Source organism: Panicum hallii, chromosome 5, assembly GCF_002211085.1.
Source record: "Panicum hallii strain FIL2 chromosome 5, PHallii_v3.1, whole genome shotgun sequence".
Taxonomy (NCBI): domain Eukaryota; kingdom Viridiplantae; phylum Streptophyta; class Magnoliopsida; order Poales; family Poaceae; genus Panicum; species Panicum hallii.
This window is the reverse complement of record NC_038046.1, coordinates 1,761,664-1,782,729: the sequence shown is the minus strand read 5'-3', so window position 1 is coordinate 1,782,729 and position 21,066 is coordinate 1,761,664. Positions and strand designations below refer to the sequence as shown.

The window sequence follows — 21,066 nt, the reverse complement described above, 5'->3', positions numbered from 1 at the left end:
ATCTCAGCGCAGGAGATAAGCTCGACCAATCATCCCTGTAGGGTCCGTCCCCTGGATGGTCAGGGTTTAAAGCAGCTTTGCCGGTACTTTGACGCAAAATCACTTTTGATAGCATAAACCAAAAGATGCATGCTTTTAGCCTACTAGTAGCTCTGTTGTTCTCACCAAATGATACTAGCTGGTAGGAGATCAAACACGTGTCGCACAGTTTCAAGACAGACCACATGCATACGTACAGTACTTTTCTTTTGAGATAAGAAAGGGAATACGGCATACGGCACTGCATACTTCTGGAGTGCTAAGAGAAGTGGTAGTTCTGGCTCATCACTCATCAGGACTTGATCTGTCTGCAATTTCCAAGCACAGCTAGAGAGGCAGCCTGACCAAACTATTTGCAACTACAGAGTTCTTCAGGAGCAGCGGTAGTGATCTGATTGATCTTGGCGAACTCGAGCGTCTTCTTGCCCTCGAGCCGCCTGGTGACATAGTGGCGGCTGTACTCGCCGTGGTTGAACCTCCGGTACCGGCACGGCGCCTCGTCGGTGACGAACTCCGGCAGCGGGCCCAGCTCGACGTCGTAGGCCGGCGCGTAGAACGTCACCACCGATAGCCGGTCCTGCTCGCTGTTCGTCACCGCCCGGTGCTCCACGCTCCTGTACCTGCCGTTCGTCAGAACCTGTGCACGCGCGTGTGCAGCGAGAGCTTGTTGGTCAGTCAGCCATGCCCTGATGCCCATCGCAGCGCCAGACAGAAACCAAGGCGAATCTATTTCACTTGCCTCGAGCGAGTCGCCGAGGTTGATGACGAGGGCGTGCGGGATGGGGTGGACGGGCACCCAGGCGCCGTCCTTGATCACCTGCAGGCCCGCGCAGGACATGTCCTGCTGGAGCACGGTGACCGCGCTCCCGTCGGAGTGCGCGCTCAGCCCCAGCACCAGCTCCGGCCGCGGGCACGGCGGGTAGAAGTTCATCCGCACCGCCTGCACCGCCTCGCCGAACAGGTCGCCGAACGTGCCCGGTGCCAGGCCCAGCGTCTCGGCGATGTGGGCGAGCAGCCGCCGGCACAGGCCCCTGATCTCCACGGAGTACTTCTCCAGGGTCTCCTTGAACTTGGCCGGGGTCGTCGGCCAAAGCTTGGGCTGCCGGATGAAAGCCGGCTCCACGCCCAGCGCCAGCATGTTGCACCAGTCCAGCTTCTGGTCCTCGGAGAAGACGAAGGCGTGGCCGTAGCCCTGGATGCCTCCCGGCGCCATGGGGTACTTCTCCTTCTCCTCCAGCGGCAGCATGAAGAACTCCCTCGCCAGCTTCTCCATCTCGTCCAGCAGCTCGTCCTCGATGCCATGGTTCACAACCTGCAAATGATGCATACAAGCAAGCAAATGCCGTTATCTCGGCATGAATCAACCCCTGCATCACCTAGCTAAGCTATCTTCTCCAGGAAGAGAGAATCGATTACCTGGAAGAAACCCCACTCCTCGCAGGCGAGCCTGAGCTTGTTCAGCTCGTCGTCGCGCGTGAGCTCGCCGACGTCGATCACCGGGATGTGCGCGAGAGCGCAGACGTTGTCGCCGCCCGGGCGGTCGTCCCCGTCCCTGATGTAGCGATCCGGCACTGTCTCCAGGCCCGCCCGGTGCAGCTCCTGGACGTCATCAACCTGACCTATCTTGATCTCAGCCTCAGACGCCATAGCATATGCTACGACAAGATCTTCCTTTGCAGATCAAGATGATCTTTGCATTGGTATCTTTGTGGGAGGTGGCAGTATATATAGGGGGACCAAGATTTGTTCGTAGCCGTCTAATTTTATTGGCAAGTAGAATGATTTGTCTGTCCTGCTCCGATCATCAACTTGGTCACTAGCTTAGTGGAAGGAGAGAAGGTTGCATTTGGGGCTGGCCTACCATGCCCCTTGCATCTCTGACATCTGTGAACAGTGACCGATCACTTTGCCGCACTGTGCAGATCATCATGGCACCATGGTGCCGCCAGTTCAGTGTCCTGGCACATGCATTCGATTCAAGCTCAGTGGTGGCAGGCGGCATCAGCAATCCAATATACTGTTCGCGATATGTCCATGACGGCATGTAATCTGATGATGGATGTTTGTTCAGAAACAAGAACCCAAGATTCAGAGAATTTGTGCTGGTGAAGTCACAGCCACAATGCAAGCTATAGCTTGAGGATCAAGCCGGCAAGCTTGACTGCTTGAGCAGACACAAGAGAGGCGAAGAATAGCTCTTTGTCCCATTTGTGCTCTTCACTTTTTGTGCTCTAGAAATTTCCAAAGGCCAGAAAAAAGGAAAAAATACAGTGGATGTGCTCTTTAGCTCTGCCGATTCGCTTCGCGATGGTCGTTGCTGCTACATGATTTGTGACTTTTCTGACGCAAGACGAAACACTTTGGGTGGTTGGTCCGTCAGTTGTTTCTTTAATCCTAGACTAGATTGGCAAACCTGGGGCTCAAACAATCCTCCTGTGACCAGTGATCAATATATATAGCTTCCTTTATGAGATTGAGATGTAATTTAAAATATCTTGGGATGATGATCAAGACTGTTACTGGTGGATCATGATTCATCTACTTTTGTGCAAGTGTCTGGCACAAAGTTTCCAAGAACACTCATTTGAGTCTAGCGTTTGCTGCAGCCTACTTGATCGGGACTAATCTGCTTCTGTAAAAGTATCTGGAACACAGTTGTCAGAGAATCACTTGTAAAAATTGCCACACGTTTTTTTTTTTGCAGGAATAGCACTTGAATGACGATCCTAGTGGCGTTTTGCAAGTGCCAAGCTTGTAATAACTAACGGTTCAAAACGGTGGCGAATCTGCAGTTGCTTCTTTTTGTGTGTGTGTGTGTGTGTGTGTTTACATGAGCTGATCCCGGGTTTTGCTTTGCATATCGCAGGTAGTTCATTTGTTTTTGAGGTTCGCAGGTAGTTCATTTTTGTACACAGCTCATTGTAAAATAAGTCATCAGACAACAGATTTTTTATAAGCAAGTAAATAAAAGGGTTTTTTTTGCCTATGGGACATTCTCAAAATATGGTTTTGTGCAGCACACACTGCACTTTTCATTTTTGTGCGATGGACACTCTAAATGTATCGTTTAGCTTCTTGCACACCAGCCACATTAGAAAAGGAATTTGCAGCAACCGAAGTGGGCAGATGCCTTGTAAATGGATGATTTTGCCCATGCTATATTTTGTGGTTGACGAGCACTGCTAGCCTTACCGCTTCCTTGCTGTTCTGTTCTCGCACGCACGGGCTCCAGGACGGCGGCTCCTGTGCTGCGCCGCCGTTTCGGCTCCTAGGCTGCTGCCGCGCTGTGCCGCCGTTCTTGCCTTGCTGCTGTGCATCGCAAGCAGATGAGGGAGAAGGTGAGCAGCTAGATGACTCTACTGTGACCTGTTATGACGATCTTGAAGCCCCCAACCATAGATAGATGCTTTGATCATCCAGGTTTTGCCAATCTACGAACTGCATCGTTTCTCCTGATCTCGGTGTGCTAAGGATCCGATGCCGTCGAATCAATCCTCAAATCCTCATCCTCGAGTTGGGCGGCTACACAGTGTGGGATCTCCAACGAAAACTTTGAACCTATCATGGGTTCCAGATGGGCAAGTTTCGAATCCTTCTTCATGCATATCCTCATTTGATTTCAGGTCTAGGATCCAAGAAAGAGGAAAATTGGGGATATTGGTTTGCACAACATGTTTGGTTCGATTTAGTTTGTGATATTAGATTTGTCTTAGTTTCTTTTGCATTTGCCTGCATTAGGATGGACCGCAACACAGCCTGTAGGCTTGCCATTCGCATACCAAGCTATGAGGAGCATGGTACACATGTGTATCATGTTACCTGTGATAAAAATTAGGTTCGCGATAAGGATACAATTTCGTGGATGGATTTCTATGCTAATATAGATGTCGAGATAAAGCGAGCTAGTAACCAAAGTTTATCGATGAGCTTTTGGGACAAGGTTGCATACAAGTATACGGATATTGATTCCGACTCATCATTGCTTGCTGCAATTGATATGTACTGGGACATCAGAAGGCTTCCTCTAGTAGTTTCCGTGATTAACCAGCCAAGTCATGAAATGAAGTCAGCTATTGATCAAAATATTGTTGATATGAAAAAAAGTCAGCTATTGATATATTCTATTGAAAACAAGTCAGCTATTGTTACTAGTATAGCTTCTAACACTGAGGAAAGGTCTACTAATTATCTTGCTTATGACACTAAGGAAAGGCCTGCAGATGATCCTGAGGAAAGGCCTGCAGATGATCCTTGGGGTGAAAATAATGAAACAGAGTATGTTGGTGTAGATGATGAGTCTGTTGAGCCTAATTCTAATACTGGTTTTGATTACATTCATGACTCTGATAAAGAAGATAATGATGACTGCATGGTTGATGATGAGAAAGATTATGAGGTTGTTGAGCATATAACTGACTTAGAAAATCCTAAGATAGCTGTTGGTGTAACATTTGAGGATAGAGACACCTTCCAGAGAGCTATTAGGCAATATGCCATTCTGAACGAGGTTGAAATTGTAGCTCCTTACAATGAAGCAAAGAGGTACAGAGAATTCTGTAAAGCTAAGAGATGCAAGTGGAGAATACATGCATCACAATTGCAGTATGAAATGATATGGATGGTAATAAACTTACGTGTCCCTTTTTCATATACTTATGTTCCTTTTATGTTTATTTTTTAATTATAATATTGTTTGCAGATTAAGAAGATGCCTAACAAGCACTATTGCAAGAGCACAAGTAAAATACAGAGCAATTGCATGGCTAATCAGTATTGGGTTAGGGATAGGGTAATTCAATGGCTCAGGCAAGACCCTACAATTGGCGCTTTTGCTTTGAAGAAGAAGTTGAAGGAAAAGTACTTGATCACCTTGTTATATTGGATTGTGTACAATGGTAGGCAGCTAGCACTTGATGAGATTTTAGGCAAGTGGGAGGACAGTTTTGACTATACTTTTGCATTCAAGATAGAAATATAGAGCAAGTCTCCTGGAAGCATAGTAGAGATAGATTATGAGAAGGTTAGATCCAAGATCAGATTTAGCAAGATGTTTGTTGCTATGAAGCCATGTATTGATGGATTCAAAAATGAGTGCAGGCCCTACTTGGCAATTGACTCCACAACTCTTATTGAAAAATGGAAGGGACAACTAGCTTCAGCTATAGGCGGTGATGGACATAACTGGATGTTCCCTACGGCATATGGAGTATTCGGATCAGAGACAAAAAATTGGGGTTGGTTCATGAGCAAGCTATTAATGGCAATTGGATCTCCACCTGGACTTGTCATTTCAATTGATGCAGGAAAGGGTATTGATATAGCGTGACTGCAGTCTTCAGCAATGGAGTAGAGCATAGGGAATGCATGAGGCACCTATACAAAACTTTTAAGAAAAGATATCATGGAAAGGTCTTTGAGAAGAACCTATGGCCAGCAGCAAGAACTTACAGGAATGATATATTTGACAACCACTGTAATATCATGAAGGCATCATCAACAAAAGCAATGAAATGGATTGAGGAGAATCATAAGCACTTATGGGCAAGATGTCACTTCTCTACAGCTAGCAAGTGTGACTATATAACCAAAAACATTGTTGAAGCCTTCAACAATTGGATAAAACATGAGATGTCACTGCCTATTATAGAACTTATGGATAGAATTAGGTAAAATATTATGGAGAAGCTATTTCGAAGAAGAAATCTAGCCATGAAATTGAACACTAAAGTGCTGCCACATATAATAAAGGCTCTCAATGCAAAGAGTAGAGTATTGTTTGGTTATTCAATCCATAAAGGTGTTGGCAACCTAGCAGAGATAAGTGGTGTCTACAAGAACTTGACTCCTTGGAGACATATTGTTAACCTGGAACAGTAAACTTGTAGCTACAATAAATGTCAGCTCACTGGACTGCCATGCAATCACGTGATCAGTTTGATATGCTCTTAGAGAGGTTTAGAGTTGGAGGATTACGTAGACATATGTTACTCTGTTTCTAAGTTCAAAGCAGCATATGAAGGTTGGATTGAACCAATAGCAGATAGAACACATTGACCTCAATTACACCTACGATTCAAGCTATAGCCTCCACAACTTAAGAGGGCAGTAGGTAGATCAAGGAGTAGGAGAATAAAATCAGTTGATGAGGGAGACACCAAGAAAAGGAAGTGATGCAAGAGATGTGGTCAGTTAGGACACATGCAGAAGACTTGCAATGAGACTGTGTATGACTCAGATGCTCCACCACCTGCGTCACCAAAACCTAAGAAAAACAGAACCACGAAGAAGAAGGAAGCAGCACACGGTCCAAATACACCTAAAAGAAAGAAGGCCAAGAAGATGAAGGAAGTGATAATAGAAGTAACGCCCAGCCCAAGTACACCACTTAGGTTGCAATAGGTACTAGCAACACCATCAAGCCCATTTGACCTAAAATGTAGTCCTGGAGCACTGACTCGGATGTAAATATCTACCATTTTTCTTTGACTAATATCTAATTTTTTTATTTTTCCTAATCCTTGTTATCTTTTACAGTCGAGCTAAGAAAATTGCAATGGAGGAGGCCGAGGTGTATGGTAGAATGGCTCTGGAGCATCTTGTGCAGTTCTGATATGTATGGCTTTGTGTGCAAGCAAACTGTATAAAGCCTTTTGATATGCTAAATTGATGTAATTTGAGATGTTAAGATTAAGATTTGTGACATGATGGTCACTTATTCTATACTAGTTATTTTGTGGCATGTTAAGTTGTGCAAGATAATATTATGTGTGTGAATACTTTGATATAGTCAGTTGTTGTTGTTTGATATTGCACTTGTCAAATATGTTAAAAAAATATGACATTTTGCTGCTGGAAGTCTGGCAAGTGGCCTGAGTCCCTTGTTTTGGCGTATTACATGGCCATGGGCATTTCAGTCTTTTTACTAGGCAATCTCTAGCTCCCCAAGCTGAAAAAGACTAATTTAATGGAGGTGGTGTGCTTAAGATAAAATCATATTTTTGCGACGTTCATAAGACTAAATCAAAGAGTGGAGTGTGCTGCGCATAAAGCCACCATTTCGGATGTTCAGCGGGCAAAAAACCCTAAATAAAAGGGAAAAGAACACTCCTGACGGCACCAATGGGATCTCACTGATAAGCTGATGCATTGTTCAGAAACACCAACAAAAGATTCGGAGGAGAATTTGTGCCGGTGAAGTCACAGCCATGGTAATACTCTCCAATAGCGTCGCATCAAGCTTGACCTGGAATCTCTTGTCCTCTGTGCAATGCATCACCCAGCCAGATTCGCTGGTCGTGCTTGCTCCCTTCACTTTCCTGGCTCTAGAAATTTCCAAAAAAGAAACAAAAAAAGAGAGAAGGCATTTGCACTGCAAGTGTGCTCATAGTCCTTGTTGCCACGCGATGTGCGACTTTTCTGACGCAAGAGGAAGCACTTTGGGCGGTCCCTGTTGGTCAGTGAGTTGTTTATGGAATCTGAGTCTGAGGATCGGGATTCAGTATAAAATATCCCGAGATGATTAAGGCTTATTGGTGGACCATGACTCATATGCTTTTGTGGAGCTTGCTGCCGTGCCCGGGTGGTTTCTAGAGAGGAAGAGACGATTTTTTTTCGTGTTCTATTTTCGTGCAACTGTTACGGCCCATAAGCCCATTTAATCTACATTCTGGGCTCCATTTGGTGATCTCGCTTAACAGGCTCGAGGAGTCAACGGAATCGGGCCCTATCATCATCTAGCATGAGCTGATCTGGCCGAGCAATTTGTGTTTGTATTCCAATTCCTATTCTCTATTTACCGGCTGCAAAACTGACGCGCTGCTCATTTCCACCTGATCAATCCCTTTGAACTTGATTAACAAATCCCTTTCAACTCATATAAACATGTTCATCTCCAACTCCAAGCATTGCGCCACGAATGTGGAGAAAAAGACCCCTACTTTCGAGCTCGTTCACATGGAGTTGTAGCAGGAGGAACAGAGATGCGTGCATCGCAGAGCAGAGTTGTCTCTGTCCTTTTCACTAGGAGACTGTTTGAATTCAGAGATTAATTTTTTATCCGGATCACATGATTCACATGTTTGGATACCAATTAAAATACTAAATATAAGCTTAGTATAAAACTAATTGCAAAAATAGAGGCTAATTCACGAGACGAATCTTTTAAATCTAATTAATCTATCATTAGCATATATTTACTGTAGCACAATATTGCTAAATCATAGATTAATTAGATTTAGTGGATACATCTCGAGAATTAGTCTTCATTTGTATAATTAATTTTTTAATTAATTTATATTTAATATTTTTAATTGGTATGCAAACGTCCGAAACATAGGAAGTAAAGTTTCCGGGCCTCACCTCAGGCTGCGAGGGCGGGACAGCAGCCGATTCTTGCTTGTTGCTTCCGACGCGGCTGACGCGACGCGCTCCGTCGCTTCATCGTCATCGGCAGCCACCACTTGTCCGCGACAAACAAAAACCAACCCATGCATCAGCATCTCTCCATCTCCCCGATTCGGTCGATTTCCCCTCGGGGTCTTCTTTTCTAGCGAAAACGCCCCTGATAAAAGCGCGAAAATATTATTATCACCCGCGTGCGAGGGGAAAAGAATGGCCCAATCTTGAATAGAAAATGAGGGTATAATTGCACATTATAACAATAAATGGGGATCAATCATGCCAGCGCCCCTCCTCCCCCGCCTAGCCTGCGTGACGTAACCCAGCCGCGCCGCGCCTCCTCCGGTCGGACGCCTCGCGCCGCCGCTCGAATCCATGGACGCCGAGGCTGGCGTCGTCGGCGACCAGCTGCCGGTAGGGGACGCCTCTCATTGCCCGTGATTTAGCTCTTCCTCTTCGCGCCCTCGTCTGCCTGTTGCTGGTGCTGGGTTGGGCGGGGCATGAATCGGACGGAGCCCACCCGGTGTCTGGGTTGCGATTGGGATTGCCTTGGGGGGGGGGGGGTGGGGGGGCGGGGGTGAGATTTAGGGGATTCGGTGCCGGATCCTCGCGGGATCAGGGATTGCGCGCCGTCTATGGAATCTCTCTCTCGCTCTCTATTTTTTTTTGTCCGATTCATTTTTCCCCGGGATTCGAATCTGAAGGTAGTTTCGACACATGTTAAATTTCCCCCGCCGAAAATCCGGTTTGGGCATTTCGATTCTGCTGCGGCGACAACCATGGACGATTTGGATCGTTGATGTTAAGTAGATGACCCTACTTATCACCACGTTACGTGAACAATTCTTTTTGCTGAATCATTTACTTTGTTCATTTCTCGGTTACATGATTAACGAATGTTTCGATGCTTTAGAGCACTGCTTCTGAATGTATGCAGCATTATTCTGCTCCGCTGCAGAAAATAGTTTCTAACTGTAGCTGTTCTGCCATGCATTTTCAGCGGAGGCAGTACTACATGAATTTATTACTCTTAGCTTACCAGAGCTTTGGTGTTGTTTATGGGGACCTAAGCACATCACCTCTCTACGTTTATAAAAGTACATTTGCTGGAAAGCTCCGTCAATACCAAGATGAGGAGACAGTATTTGGTGTGCTTTCCCTCATCTTTTGGACATTCACTCTTATTCCTTTGCTGAAGTATGTCACTATTGTCTTGAGTGCTGATGATAATGGCGAAGGTGCGTATAGATCTCTTGTTAAACAACCTCTCTACCATTTTATGTCTGGAATAACTTTGTTGTAATTCGACACAAATATATGGTTATAGTTGGTCATCTTGATGAATCGTAAACAAATTTATCCTTTAACCTATCTTCTGAAACAAGGCCTATTTTGGCACTTTTATCTTTGGTCACTTGAGGACAAACAAATAATTAGCTGCTTACACTTTTGTAGGTGGACCATTTGCATTGTATTCGCTCCTTTGCAGGCATGCAAAACTTAGCTTGCTTCCAAATCAACAAGCAGCCGATGAGGAACTATCGACATACTACAGAAATGGGTTTGCTCCTCGCAATGGATCTGCACCTTGGCTAAGAAGGTTTCTAGAGAAGCACAAAAAAATGCGAACCGTGCTTCTTCTCATAGTTCTATGTGGCGCTAGCATGGTGATTGGTGATGGTATCCTTACCCCAGCAATCTCAGGTGGATACTTACTACCGCAATAATCTATTTGATTGCCAATACTCATGTATGCAAAACTGCAATCATCAACCTTTTCTGTGTATTTATCGTGCTTCATTCTGCTTGTTCTTTTCTTGCAGTTCTGTCATCTATGTCTGGATTGCAAGTTCGAGCTACTGGTTTAGAGCATCGTAAGTACCTATCATCTCTGTGAATTCATAACCCCTTGCTGCAAAAATACTAAAACACACAGTGTTGCTGTGGGAGTACTAGCGGTTGCAAATTTACTGTAATATGTGAATTACCTTGATAAATTGAGTAAATTTTAAAGACCTACACTTCTGTTCTCAAAATTATCACAAAAATACAATTTTTAGAACTCTAATCATAGAACTGTGTATGCTTTGCTCGTATTATCATAGAATATGATTGGATGAACTAAAAGTCACATTCCTTTCCCCCCTACTACTATACCTCTGTCATCGCATATACTGAGATTCTCTGTCATGCTTTTCTGAAACACCAATTTACTTCAGAAATGGATCATATTGTGCCTCAGATGCAATTTTTTTCCTTTCCAGGTTCTGTAGTTCTCCTTTCGTGCATTGTATTGGTTGGTCTATTTGCCTTGCAGCACCGAGGTACTCAGAAGGTTGCATTCATGTTTGCACCAATTGTCATCATCTGGCTGTTTTCCATTGGTGGAATTGGTTTATACAACATACTTCATTGGAACCCAAATATATATCAAGCTCTCTCTCCGTATTATACGGTTAAGTTCTTTAGGAAGACAGGTAAAGATGGCTGGATTGCTTTAGGAGGGATTCTTCTTTCAATGACAGGTTAGTTACTACCAACCCTACAGTGGTCAGTGGGGGTGGTGTATCATGTTTGTCTTTAATGCTTCTTGTAACCCGTATGCAGTTAGGATTTAAACACCAGCTCTATTTTCCACTTTTCAGGCAGTGAAGCAATGTTTGCTGACCTTGGTCACTTCACAAGTGCCTCTGTCAGGGTAAGTTGAAATAGCATGATCCTCTGTTTGTTAGTCTTTCCACTGGGAAATATACACACTCTTTTTGGATATATCCTTCCTGTTCTGTAATTTTGTTTGGTGGTTGTGTTGCGTGGTGAAGCAGACATGAAAAATAAAACAGATATAGGGGGTGTTCGTTTCCTAGGGTCTAAAGTTTAGAGGGGTCACATCAAAGAGAATCTTATCATTTAGAAGTATTAAATAAAGTCTAATTACAAAACTAATTGCAGAACCCCAGGGCTAATTCGCGTGACGAATCTAATGAGGTATATTAGTCCATGATTAGCGGATGATTACTGTAGCATCATTGTGGCAAATTATGGATTAATTAGGCTCATTAAATTTGTCTCGTGAATTAGCACCCATCTGTGCAAAAAGTTTTGTAATTAGACTTTATTTAATACTTCTAAATGACAAGATTCTCTTTGACGTGATGGGTCTAAAATTTAGAGGGTAGGAAACGAACGCACCCATAATTTAATGAGTCTAATTAATCCATAATTTGCCACAGTGATGCTACAGTAATCATCCACTAATCATGGACTAATATACCTCATTAGATTCGTCTCGCGAATTAGACCGGGGGTTCTGCAATTAGTTTTGTAATTAGACTTTATTTAATACTTCTAAATGATAAAATTCTCTTTGATGTGACCCCTCTAAATTTTAGATCTCCGGAAACGAACACACCCATACTCTATATGCTTCATTGTAGAAACAGCAGCAAAGTTAATGTACAAAACAAAATATACATGAAACAAATCTATTCAACATGCTCATTTGAAATGGATATAACCTGCATATTTGCAACATATCAGAAACCCAAAAGAAGCCTAGCCTAGTTAATTGGGAATTCTTTTAAGATTTTAATTTCTTGTCTAGTTTGTACTTACAAGGCTGCAGCTTATGTTTTGTTGAACTATGCTCCCTCTTCTGAAGAAAAATCATGTTTAAGAGTACAATTGTTTTCTCCTTTGCCTCAGGTGGCTTTTGTTACTGTCATATATCCATGCCTTATACTACAATATATGGGTCATGCTGCATTTCTATCCAAGAACACTTTTCACATGCCGACAGGTTTTTATGATACTATCCCAGGTTTGTGTCTCTTCCCCCCACCCCACCCCACCCCACCCCTTTCCTTCATTTTTTCCTGGACAGTGTAATTTAAGTTTTGAATGTCATGCAGAACCTGTGTTTTGGCCTGTATTCGTGGTGGCCACACTCGCCGCAGTTGTTGGTAGCCAAGCTGTAATTTCAGCAACGTTCTCCATTGTGAAACAGTGCCAAGCTTTGGGATGTTTCCCACGAGTGAAGGTTGTCCACACATCGAGGTGGATCTATGGGCAGATATATATTCCAGAAATAAATTGGATCCTTATGGTGCTCTGCGTAGCTGTCACGGTTGCATTCCGTGACACTACTCTTATCGGCAATGCCTATGGTGAGCTTTTCGTTGATTTGCAAGCTTCAAGATCTTTCTTGTCTGTAGTTTTTTTAATAAAAAAACATTTTCCCAACATTCTCATGCACTGGGAGTCTAAACGCTGTAATTTTCTGTGTTTCCAGGTATTGCATGCATGACTGTTATGCTTGTCACTACATTCTTGATGGCATTGATTGTCATCTTTGTTTGGCAAAGGAACATAATATTTGCCCTAATTTTTCTGGCTTTCTTTGGATCCATTGAAGCTGTATATCTTTCATCATCTCTCATGAAGGTTCCTCAGGGAGGATGGGTGCCTCTTGTGCTTGCTTTCATATTCATGTCTGTCATGTACATCTGGCACTATGGTTTAAGGAGGAAATACCAATTTGACCTACAGAACAAAGTATCAATGAGATCAATCCTGTCTCTAGGTCCAAGCCTTGGCATAGTTCGGGTTCCTGGTATTGGATTGATTTATACAGAGCTGGTGACCGGTGTACCCTCCATCTTCTCACATTTTGTCACTAATCTCCCTGCCTTCCATGAAGTCCTAGTCTTTCTTTGCGTGAAGTCAGTACCAGTGCCATACGTTTCACCAGATGAGCGATACCTTGTGGGTAGGATTGGACCTAAAGAATATCGGATGTACCGTTGCATTGTTAGATATGGTTACAAAGATGTGCAGAGAGACGACGACAATTTTGAGAACATGTTAGTTATGAGTATAGCAAAGTTCATTATGATGGAAGCTGAGGATGCTTCTTCTTCAGCAAGTTATGATATTGCTAATGAAGGAAGGATGGCAGTCATAACAACGACTGATGATGCTGGCACTCCATTGGCCATGAGAGATTTCAATGGCCTAGCTGACTCCTTGACTACAAGGAGCAGCAAATCAGAGAGCCTTCGGAGTCTGCAGTCCTCTTACGAGCAAGAATACCCAAGTGTAAGCCGACGGCGCCGTGTTCGCTTTGAGGTCCCAGAGGATGATGACATGGGTCAGCAAGTGAAAGATGAGCTCATGGCACTTGTGGAAGCGAAACATGCTGGGGTCGCATACATCATGGGGCATTCTTATATCAAAGCTAGGAGGAGTTCAAGTTTCCTGAAGAAGTTTGCTATTGATGTTGGCTACTCTTTCCTCCGGAAGAACTGCAGAGGTCCATCGGTCACACTGCACATTCCGCACATTAGCCTGATTGAAGTGGGCATGATATACTATGTTTAGCCGTATGCCCATTGCCAAGTTCATGTGGATACCTGGTTGCTATGAAGCATGGTGAGTCTGCGCTAGATTTAAATTGTCTGAGAGTTTCGTAGTTAGATGGTTTTCATTTGTTCGTATGCACAAGTAGGTAAGGTATCTCGTACAGGGGAATAGGGAATATGATTTAAACTTTTATGATATTTCCTACGAACTCTATTTCGTTTTCTTTTCAGTGCTACCTGCGGCTTTGTTCTGGAGTTAAAAGGCTCGTGGAGAAGAGATGCTGCATCCTCGTGTGCTTCTAGTTTCAGCTTGTAGAGATGGCTTTCCTTGTTAATATTATTTTTAGCCTAAATAAACCGTCAGAACGGTGCGGTTACGCTAAGTTTTCCGTTTGGTATATTTACATGCATGCTCTGTAATTTTTCTGAGAGCTATGTAATGGAAATATGCATTATCTTATTCTTACGGTCAGCTTTCTCCTACCGCTGCATCGTTGTCTTGCCTAGTTTTGCCGTGATGGTAATTTTTTTATACATAAAGAAATTGTTAACTCAAGCAAGCGATGAAAACGAAAGCATTTCAGTACGTGCTTTATTGTGAACATCTGTTAATCTATATACAGCTGTGAAGGCTTCAACAGTCTATATATGAACCTTGGCTGATAAACAGGTCTAAACGACTTTTCATGTTAGCAAATATCTACACAGATTTGCAGCAGGAAGACGCTTCAGGCAGCTGTACTTGCAGCGGCCAGTGTCTTGTTCAGCAGCTCACGGAGCGCCTCCGGAGAGGTCACGGGTGGGCTGCACTTGAAGTCGTGGCACACATGCGCCACGGCTTGGTTACCCGGTGGACTGCTCCGTGCCATTTGCGCGATATTTGTGTTGTTGCTGTCCCAGAATTCCATTTCTTGTGTGTTCCTGGGATCGATTTGAATTACCTGGTTCAACAATAAGGTGCCCAAAGTGAGTATGATATAACTAGCTACCAAAAAATTATGCATCGAAGAATGTATAGAATTGAAGGAATAACACCTATATCGACTTCGTACATGAATCAAACAAATGCAAAACGGTCAGATAAATTGACTACAAAACATCTAATCAACATTAGGTCCTTACGTGCAGAATTAGCGGACAGTAAGCAACCAAAATGAAACAATTTGACTTCAGAACAATCGTCACTCACTGTTCTGTTCGGATCGTATGACGAAAATGTAGCTGCTACCATGTCCTGGAATTCTGCAGATCCTTTCTTCCCCACCAGTACAACCTGCTTCCTCGATGGAACAGAGAGCATATCTGCTGCGCAACACATCAAAGGCAATGCTATACTAAGCTGTCGTAGTCTTGTCTCAAAGACCGCCTGTGAAGTAACAATTGCAAACAACAAACATAAGCAAATAAGTTGTTCAAAGATATATTGCTTGAAACATGACTGCTTGTATGTAGAAGCATTCTGGTCTACGTGATGAAGCTAGAATATTTTGCTTAAAACATTAAGATCACAACGTCTAACCAAGCCTCATGTTAGGAAGAAGTTCTAATATTGACACCTGTTTCAATAGGATAAAACTGTATCCACCCAACATGTCATCAAGAAAAGAAAATTCCCTATCCTATCATCATCATCTTCTAGTAACAAGAATTATATTACTACAAAACGAAAATTACTATGACATCATAATGGCTGCTACTAAAATGTAATGCATAACTGCATATGAACCTAAGCATAAAATAACCACATACCAAGAGATGCTCAACATTGCGCTTGTAACCAGTAGATTTTGCTGCATCAAGTATACTGGATAATCTGATCAAATTGATTGCTGCAACTGAGTTACCAGAAGGCTCCGCACCATCATAATCCTCTTTAACACGCAAGAGAACGGAAGGGTCTTCTCCAGGAGTATTAAAATATCCACCTCCTTGTTTGTCCAAGAACAACTCATCCTACAGATGACAAAAGTTATGACTCGACAGGACGTAATATATGGATTAATAAAGCAAAGATACAACAATGAAGTGTTCAAGTACAACTAACTTGCCTGAGTTACTTGCAATTGTATAGCCCACAGAAGCCACTCTATCCTTCCACCAAATTCGTAGAGATCCAGCAAGCCATTGATTAGGAAGGCATAATCATCTAAAAATCCTGGTGCTTTTGATGGCCCATTGCGATAGCTATGATGCAGCCTTTTTGAGCTTGCATCATAAAGTTTTACCTTTATAAAGTTCGCTGCCTTTTCTGCAACTTCTAGATATTCAACTGGCTGCAAAAATGTCCAGAAATATAACTTGTCAAGAAACAAATTCACGTGCTCATAGCTATAGTTGGAGACTTTTGAGTAAATAACACTGTGATCTGGCCATCTGGAGCTTATGAAGACAAATATATCTGACACATTTTCCTCCCATACACAAGATATGGCAGCAAAGAAATAAATATGAAGCAATAAATCAAATAACTGGTTCAAATATGATACAGAACAGCATGGTACTTCCTTTGACAAGGTGCACTACCAGAGTCACTTCCCACTTAATAGTTCTGAAAATATTATCATGGATTCCCACGAATTGGTTTTGACAGGGGAAACTATCATAACACATGGCACGAAAATAGAAGTAAGCAAAATGAGTACTGGAGGTCACGCCATATTGATTATGTACACAAATTTTACAGTAAGACTGTAAATGAAAGATGATGGAATGCATTATCCTGAGGAAGAAGTGTAAAGCCTCACATTGCTTCCAGCTACTGGGAAATTGAATCTGGTTGCAGTTTGTCCTGACTTCAGAATTTGTGAAGCCCTTGCAAAAGCAGATATTGCTAGTCCATTCCATGAAACAATAACCTAAAACTAATTGTAGTTAGTAGATTGTAGCTAGATTAAAATGAGAAGAGATGGACAGGTAAAAGAGAACCTTGTCATCCAAATGAGGTCTTGGCCTTTTCGACCGGATATCAAACAGCTTCTGCCGACAAGCCCCCAGGACTTGAGAATATTCATCAAGAGATTTCCCAAACTTTGATGCCATCAAAGAAGCTGGTTTTCTTTCTATCAGCACATTTTTACCATTGAACTCATTATGGGGATCACTCATTGGTGAAAGGTCACAGTTGCCAGATGATTTAACATAGTAATGGTTCTTGAATAGCTCTGCGTTCTCCCCAAGTGCGTCCTCGATCTTTGTAAACATGAGCATATTAAGCATGAAACAAGTTCTAAGCCAATGAAGAGAACATGATATACTATACAGATATTCAATGAAATGACACCTATCAACAAGCAGGTATCAACGAGGCTTTAGAACCCTCCGAGCCCAACCCCAATATTTAGTTGCAACTTGTTGAAACTTTATATATATTATTACTCTTTAGGTGGAAATCCAAACATTAAAACTGAAAAAATCAAAACTAAAAATAGAAAAATTCAGTGCAGTGTTCCTGAAGTGTAATTACTAGGAGTAATTATAGTATTGTGAAACAAAAAAAATATCCTAAACAGACAGTAGCGATTACAATGTTCATCAAACTGAATGCAAGTAGGTGTCAAGAGCTTCAACATCTGCAAATCAAGTCCGAAGCAACGGCAGTACAAAGTGCAAAACTCCATAGATGGACTCAAGCTTAGCACGCGGGCTTCATGTGATCTTGATAATGGTATGCCAGTTTGAACCCTTGGCCCATTTTCTAGGGAATGATCAGAAGTATACATTATGATTAAGTTGAAAAGTAGACGAAAAGTTCAAATAGATGTACCTCTTTACTGGTCCACACATAAAAAGCTCCCTCCTTTTTTCTTGGAGCACCCTCATATTCTGCACTGTCAGCATCTTCTGCTGAGAAAATTTCACCTTCTTTTCCTATCATGTCTCTCCTCAAGTAATCAAGTATGTCACATGCAACTGTAGAATAATACTCATCTCTCGTAATCAGAAATGTATCCAAGTATACATTTACTATCTGCCCCTGGTCGTACAGCATCTTCTCAAAATGCGGAACTGAATTTGAAGAGGGCATGTGAGAGGAGAATTCTGCAAAGCGCTTAAAAGAAATTTCTCCTTGAGCTCAGGGCCAACTTACCATGCCAGCACTCATCCACACTATATCTGTGAAAGCCACCTCCGACGTGGTCATGAACTCCACCTCTTGCCATACAGTCCAATGTGTGAGTCACCATCTTCTTTATATTCTGGGCTTCACTCTCTTTCCCAGCTTCCATGAGTTTACGAAATCTATAGAGCATTATATAATCTTCAACTGGTCTTGGAAACTTGGGCGCAGAGCCAAATCCACCGAATTTCGGATCATAACTGCTCGCTAACTGTAAGGACATAAGGTGAAAAGCTATCAAGGAAAATGATGGAGGACAGATTGTTGAAGTAAAATCCATGGCTTCCAAATTATCTGTATAAGTAGAACTATGTCAACAACATTTTTAGCAATATTGTCCCAATGCATTCAAAAAGCTGCATTTATATGGTTAGTTTGGCTGCTTCAAAGGTACATGGTGACAGGGATAAGTTTCAGTAAGCTTATATTTGAATTCTAATCCTGAAATCTGTCCATGCAGGACAAGAAAGTCATGTCCATAAACTGACCAAGTAAAACATGAGAATTAATCAACCACATACTCAAGAATGTTGTGAAGACATATCTACATACCAGATTCCAGACTGTTTTAATTCCTTTGAAATTAAATGTGAGACCAAGTTTAAAATTATCCACACTAAGTCTTAGAAGCTCAACCACACTAGAGACTGGCACTCATCGAAAGTTAGAATAGCAGAGCAGAATCCATGTAGCAACTTAGGACTATATGCTATATAAATTAGCTAGTTAAGAAAAATAGGAGCTAAAAAGGAAGCTGAGATTCCAGAGGTCATGTCTGACCAAGCTATGGCAATGAGTTAAGGATTTTTGGTAGCTTAATAAACAATGGCGTAAATCAGGACCTAGGGCTCAGCATCTTGGAGAAGATATGATTTAGTAGCTGCAGTATAGTTATACCAATTAGTCAATTTTGATGGTAGTTTGTATGAAAATGTATCAGGATGGTGGTGCAAAATAATATGCAATCAGGTACTTTTCAAACCTTTTCAACACATTGATCTACACAAACATCAGCCAGATCATTTGGCAGATCCTGAAAGCTAGCCTTCGCAGATAATGCATCTGTAAGTTGTTCAATGACCAGATTTCCTGTACGCTCGAGCGCGTCACGTTTAGTTTCCCAGGCTTCCTTGACCTTCCTGAAGAGAAGTTATGCAATAAACAATTAGAAGCTAAGCTCCTGCAGTAATAACTTCAAAATTTCAGAAATTATGTACTTCATCTAATACCTCAGAACAGTCTTGAAGCCTGGTCTTCCATACTTATCATCTGGTGGAAAGTACGTACCACCCATCAATGGTTTCAAATTGGGTGACAAAAAGACACTCAAAGGCCAACCGCCACCACCATGTAGTGCCGATACATATGTCATATATACCTAAATATGTGAGGTTATAGTCGAGAAATAACCTTGTGTGGCACCCAAACAAACACACTTAAAGACCTTTTTGAGCTAACCACACAAAATAAGGAGTAAAGAAGGAATTGCAAGTTTGCAACTTCCTAGAAATGGAACTAATGCACAGGCACACCAAAAGAGATTACCTTATCAACATCTGGGCGTTCTTCACGGTCAACCTGTCAAAACTAATGATCAGAAACAAAGCAGTATGATCACATTGCGTGTGCGTAACTTCCACACATACAGTTTTTTTTTTGAATTTGACATCAGATACAGGGTGCGAGTGGGATCGAACGAAGTAAATGTTTTATTACCTTGATGCTAACAAACCAATCATTCAGCAACTTTGCCACTTCCTCATTCTCAAAGGACTCCACCTCCATCACATGACACCTTTGGAATTCAGCCCCCAAAGAAATTAACAGAAACTGAAGTTAACATGGAACATGTGATCTAGAAGTCATAAATAACAGAATGCATAATGCCAAGAGAATAAATATATGGCGATAATAAAACTCACCAATGGCATGTGCTATAGCCAACTTCACGGGTACATTCACGTTTGTCAAAGCAAAATAAGAATGTCAGATAGAGAACACTTTTGGTTAGGCTGAAACTAAATTGATGAATTCGGCGACATTTCAGCTTAATTTTCTCTTGACGACATCATTATTACACTGTTATGTACAACAATTTGGCATGTCACACATTGGCACTACGCAGCTGCACACGGCAACTGATCTAACCCGACTGTATCAGGAGAGTTCATACCTGAGAGGAAGATGGGGACGTCCTTGGCGCGAGCCTTCTCGAAAGCCTCGTCCCCCCAGGGATACCAATCAACCTGCACCAAGTCAAATTAAGAGAAGCGAGAGCTCAATACCCACTTGGCACTATCCTATCCACGGAATCCCTTCCGGCCGCACGCACGAACAGAAGGGCACTCCTCACCGGGTTGTGCGCGTGCTGCAGCAGGTAGGGGCTGTGCTCGGCGGCGAGGCGGTTCGGCTTCCGCCCGCCGTGGGGCGAGGACGAGGACGCGGACGAAGACATGCCGGCGGCGGCGGCGAGGACGCGGAGAGGCGAGCGGGTCGGCGAGGTGGCGGCGGCGGCGGTTAGGCGATGGGGAAGGAGAAGAGTGGAGAGCATTGGAGTTGGAGGAAGGGTAAGGGGGCGGGGAAGGTGGGAGAAGACCGGCGCGGAAGCGGCGGGGGATATGTGGACTGCGCCTCCAGAGACACCTGTTGCGTCGGGCAGCAACCGTGTCACTTCACTTCGGCGCTTTCGTTCTGGTCATGTTCTCGATTGAGAAAAAAAAATGGATGAATTTGAAAGGATTTTAATCCTGTAAGAAAATCTCTAGTGGTTGTAGTTCCATGGAAGGAATGAGCTCCTACAAAATTTAACAAATCTCTAGGTATTTTAGCCATGAACAGAAGGTGAGAACACTCTAGTTGGAGAGAAGGATTGAACAGGAGGGGAACTTTGCGGGAGAAATCTGGTGCAGTGCCATGGATTGTAAGCTGGTAACCCCAGCCTGAACAATTTCTATGCTTTCAGTATAGCAGGGCCAAAGTGGTCTTTGATCTAAAACAAAATAAGAAATATGTGATACTTTTTACAGTTTTATTAAATGCAACTTTATAAAATTTTGCTCTTCCATTAAAAAACATACTATCTGGTTCGATCACATGATCGTCATCTCCAAACTTCCACCCCTAGTAGTCCATTTAGATTATGTACGAAAGCTGGAA

At 42.8% G+C, this 21,066-nt stretch overlaps 3 protein-coding genes across 5 annotated transcripts; 1 reads left to right on the top strand and 2 right to left on the bottom strand.

Moving 5' to 3' along the window:
* Positions 1–103: 103 nt before the first annotated feature.
* LOC112894418 (protein SRG1) lies at positions 104–2,483 on the bottom strand. 2 transcript variants are annotated; one of them, XM_025962124.1, is made up of 3 exons: positions 1,456–2,481; positions 779–1,351; positions 104–676 (listed from the first exon to the last, which is right to left on the bottom strand). In XM_025962124.1, exons 1-3 carry the CDS (start codon positions 1,684–1,686, stop codon positions 389–391), a joined length of 1,092 nt encoding a protein of 363 aa, XP_025817909.1. In that variant the 5' UTR covers positions 1,687–2,481; the 3' UTR covers positions 104–388. The 2 variants fall into 2 exon arrangements, with proteins under 2 accessions (XP_025817909.1, XP_025817908.1); XM_025962123.1 differs by having other exon boundaries at positions 104–1,351; positions 1,456–2,483.
* A 6,195-nt stretch (positions 2,484–8,678) lies between these two features.
* LOC112895902 (probable potassium transporter 2) lies at positions 8,679–14,259 on the top strand. Its single transcript, XM_025963903.1, has 10 exons — positions 8,679–8,850; positions 9,437–9,674; positions 9,892–10,140; positions 10,260–10,310; positions 10,701–10,961; positions 11,082–11,134; positions 12,139–12,253; positions 12,345–12,599; positions 12,725–13,863; positions 14,025–14,259. The coding sequence occupies exons 1-9, from the start codon at positions 8,812–8,814 to the stop codon at positions 13,810–13,812; spliced, it is 2,349 nt and encodes a 782-aa protein (XP_025819688.1). The 5' UTR covers positions 8,679–8,811; the 3' UTR covers positions 13,813–13,863; positions 14,025–14,259.
* Positions 14,260–14,357: 98 nt separating this feature from the next.
* Positions 14,358–20,755, bottom strand: LOC112895901 (spermatogenesis-associated protein 20). Of its 2 annotated transcripts, XM_025963901.1 has the most exons (15): positions 20,264–20,755; positions 20,084–20,156; positions 19,833–19,854; positions 19,627–19,705; positions 19,456–19,488; positions 19,140–19,288; positions 18,893–19,049; positions 17,881–18,121; positions 17,557–17,798; positions 16,719–16,982; positions 16,538–16,648; positions 15,842–16,066; positions 15,543–15,746; positions 14,983–15,159; positions 14,358–14,734 (listed from the first exon to the last, which is right to left on the bottom strand). In XM_025963901.1, the coding sequence occupies exons 1-15, from the start codon at positions 20,459–20,461 to the stop codon at positions 14,522–14,524; spliced, it is 2,388 nt and encodes a 795-aa protein (XP_025819686.1). In that variant the 5' UTR covers positions 20,462–20,755; the 3' UTR covers positions 14,358–14,521. The 2 variants fall into 2 exon arrangements, with proteins under 2 accessions (XP_025819686.1, XP_025819687.1); XM_025963902.1 differs by lacking the exons at positions 19,833–19,854; positions 20,264–20,755.
* Positions 20,756–21,066: the final 311 nt, after the last annotated feature.

Coding starts and splice junctions, on each gene's coding strand:
- LOC112894418 (XM_025962123.1), bottom strand. CDS start 1,686: ATGGCGTCTGAGGCTGAGATCAAGATAGGTCAGGTTGATGACGTCCAG. Junction 1,352..1,455: donor AGGAGTGGGGTTTCTTCCAG/GTAATCGATTCT, acceptor CATCATTTGCAG/GTTGTGAACCATGGCATCGA.
- LOC112895902 (XM_025963903.1), top strand. CDS start 8,812: ATGGACGCCGAGGCTGGCGTCGTCGGCGACCAGCTGCCG. Junction 10,962..11,081: donor GATTCTTCTTTCAATGACAG/GTTAGTTACTAC, acceptor TCCACTTTTCAG/GCAGTGAAGCAATGTTTGCT. Junction 12,600..12,724: donor TCTTATCGGCAATGCCTATG/GTGAGCTTTTCG, acceptor CTGTGTTTCCAG/GTATTGCATGCATGACTGTT.
- LOC112895901 (XM_025963901.1), bottom strand. CDS start 20,461: ATGCTCTCCACTCTTCTCCTTCCCCATCGCCTAACCGCCGCCGCCGCC. Junction 20,157..20,263: donor TGCAGCACGCGCACAACCCG/GTGAGGAGTGCC, acceptor GACTTGGTGCAG/GTTGATTGGTATCCCTGGGG. Junction 15,747..15,841: donor TACAATTGCAAGTAACTCAG/GCAAGTTAGTTG, acceptor TGTCATCTGTAG/GATGAGTTGTTCTTGGACAA.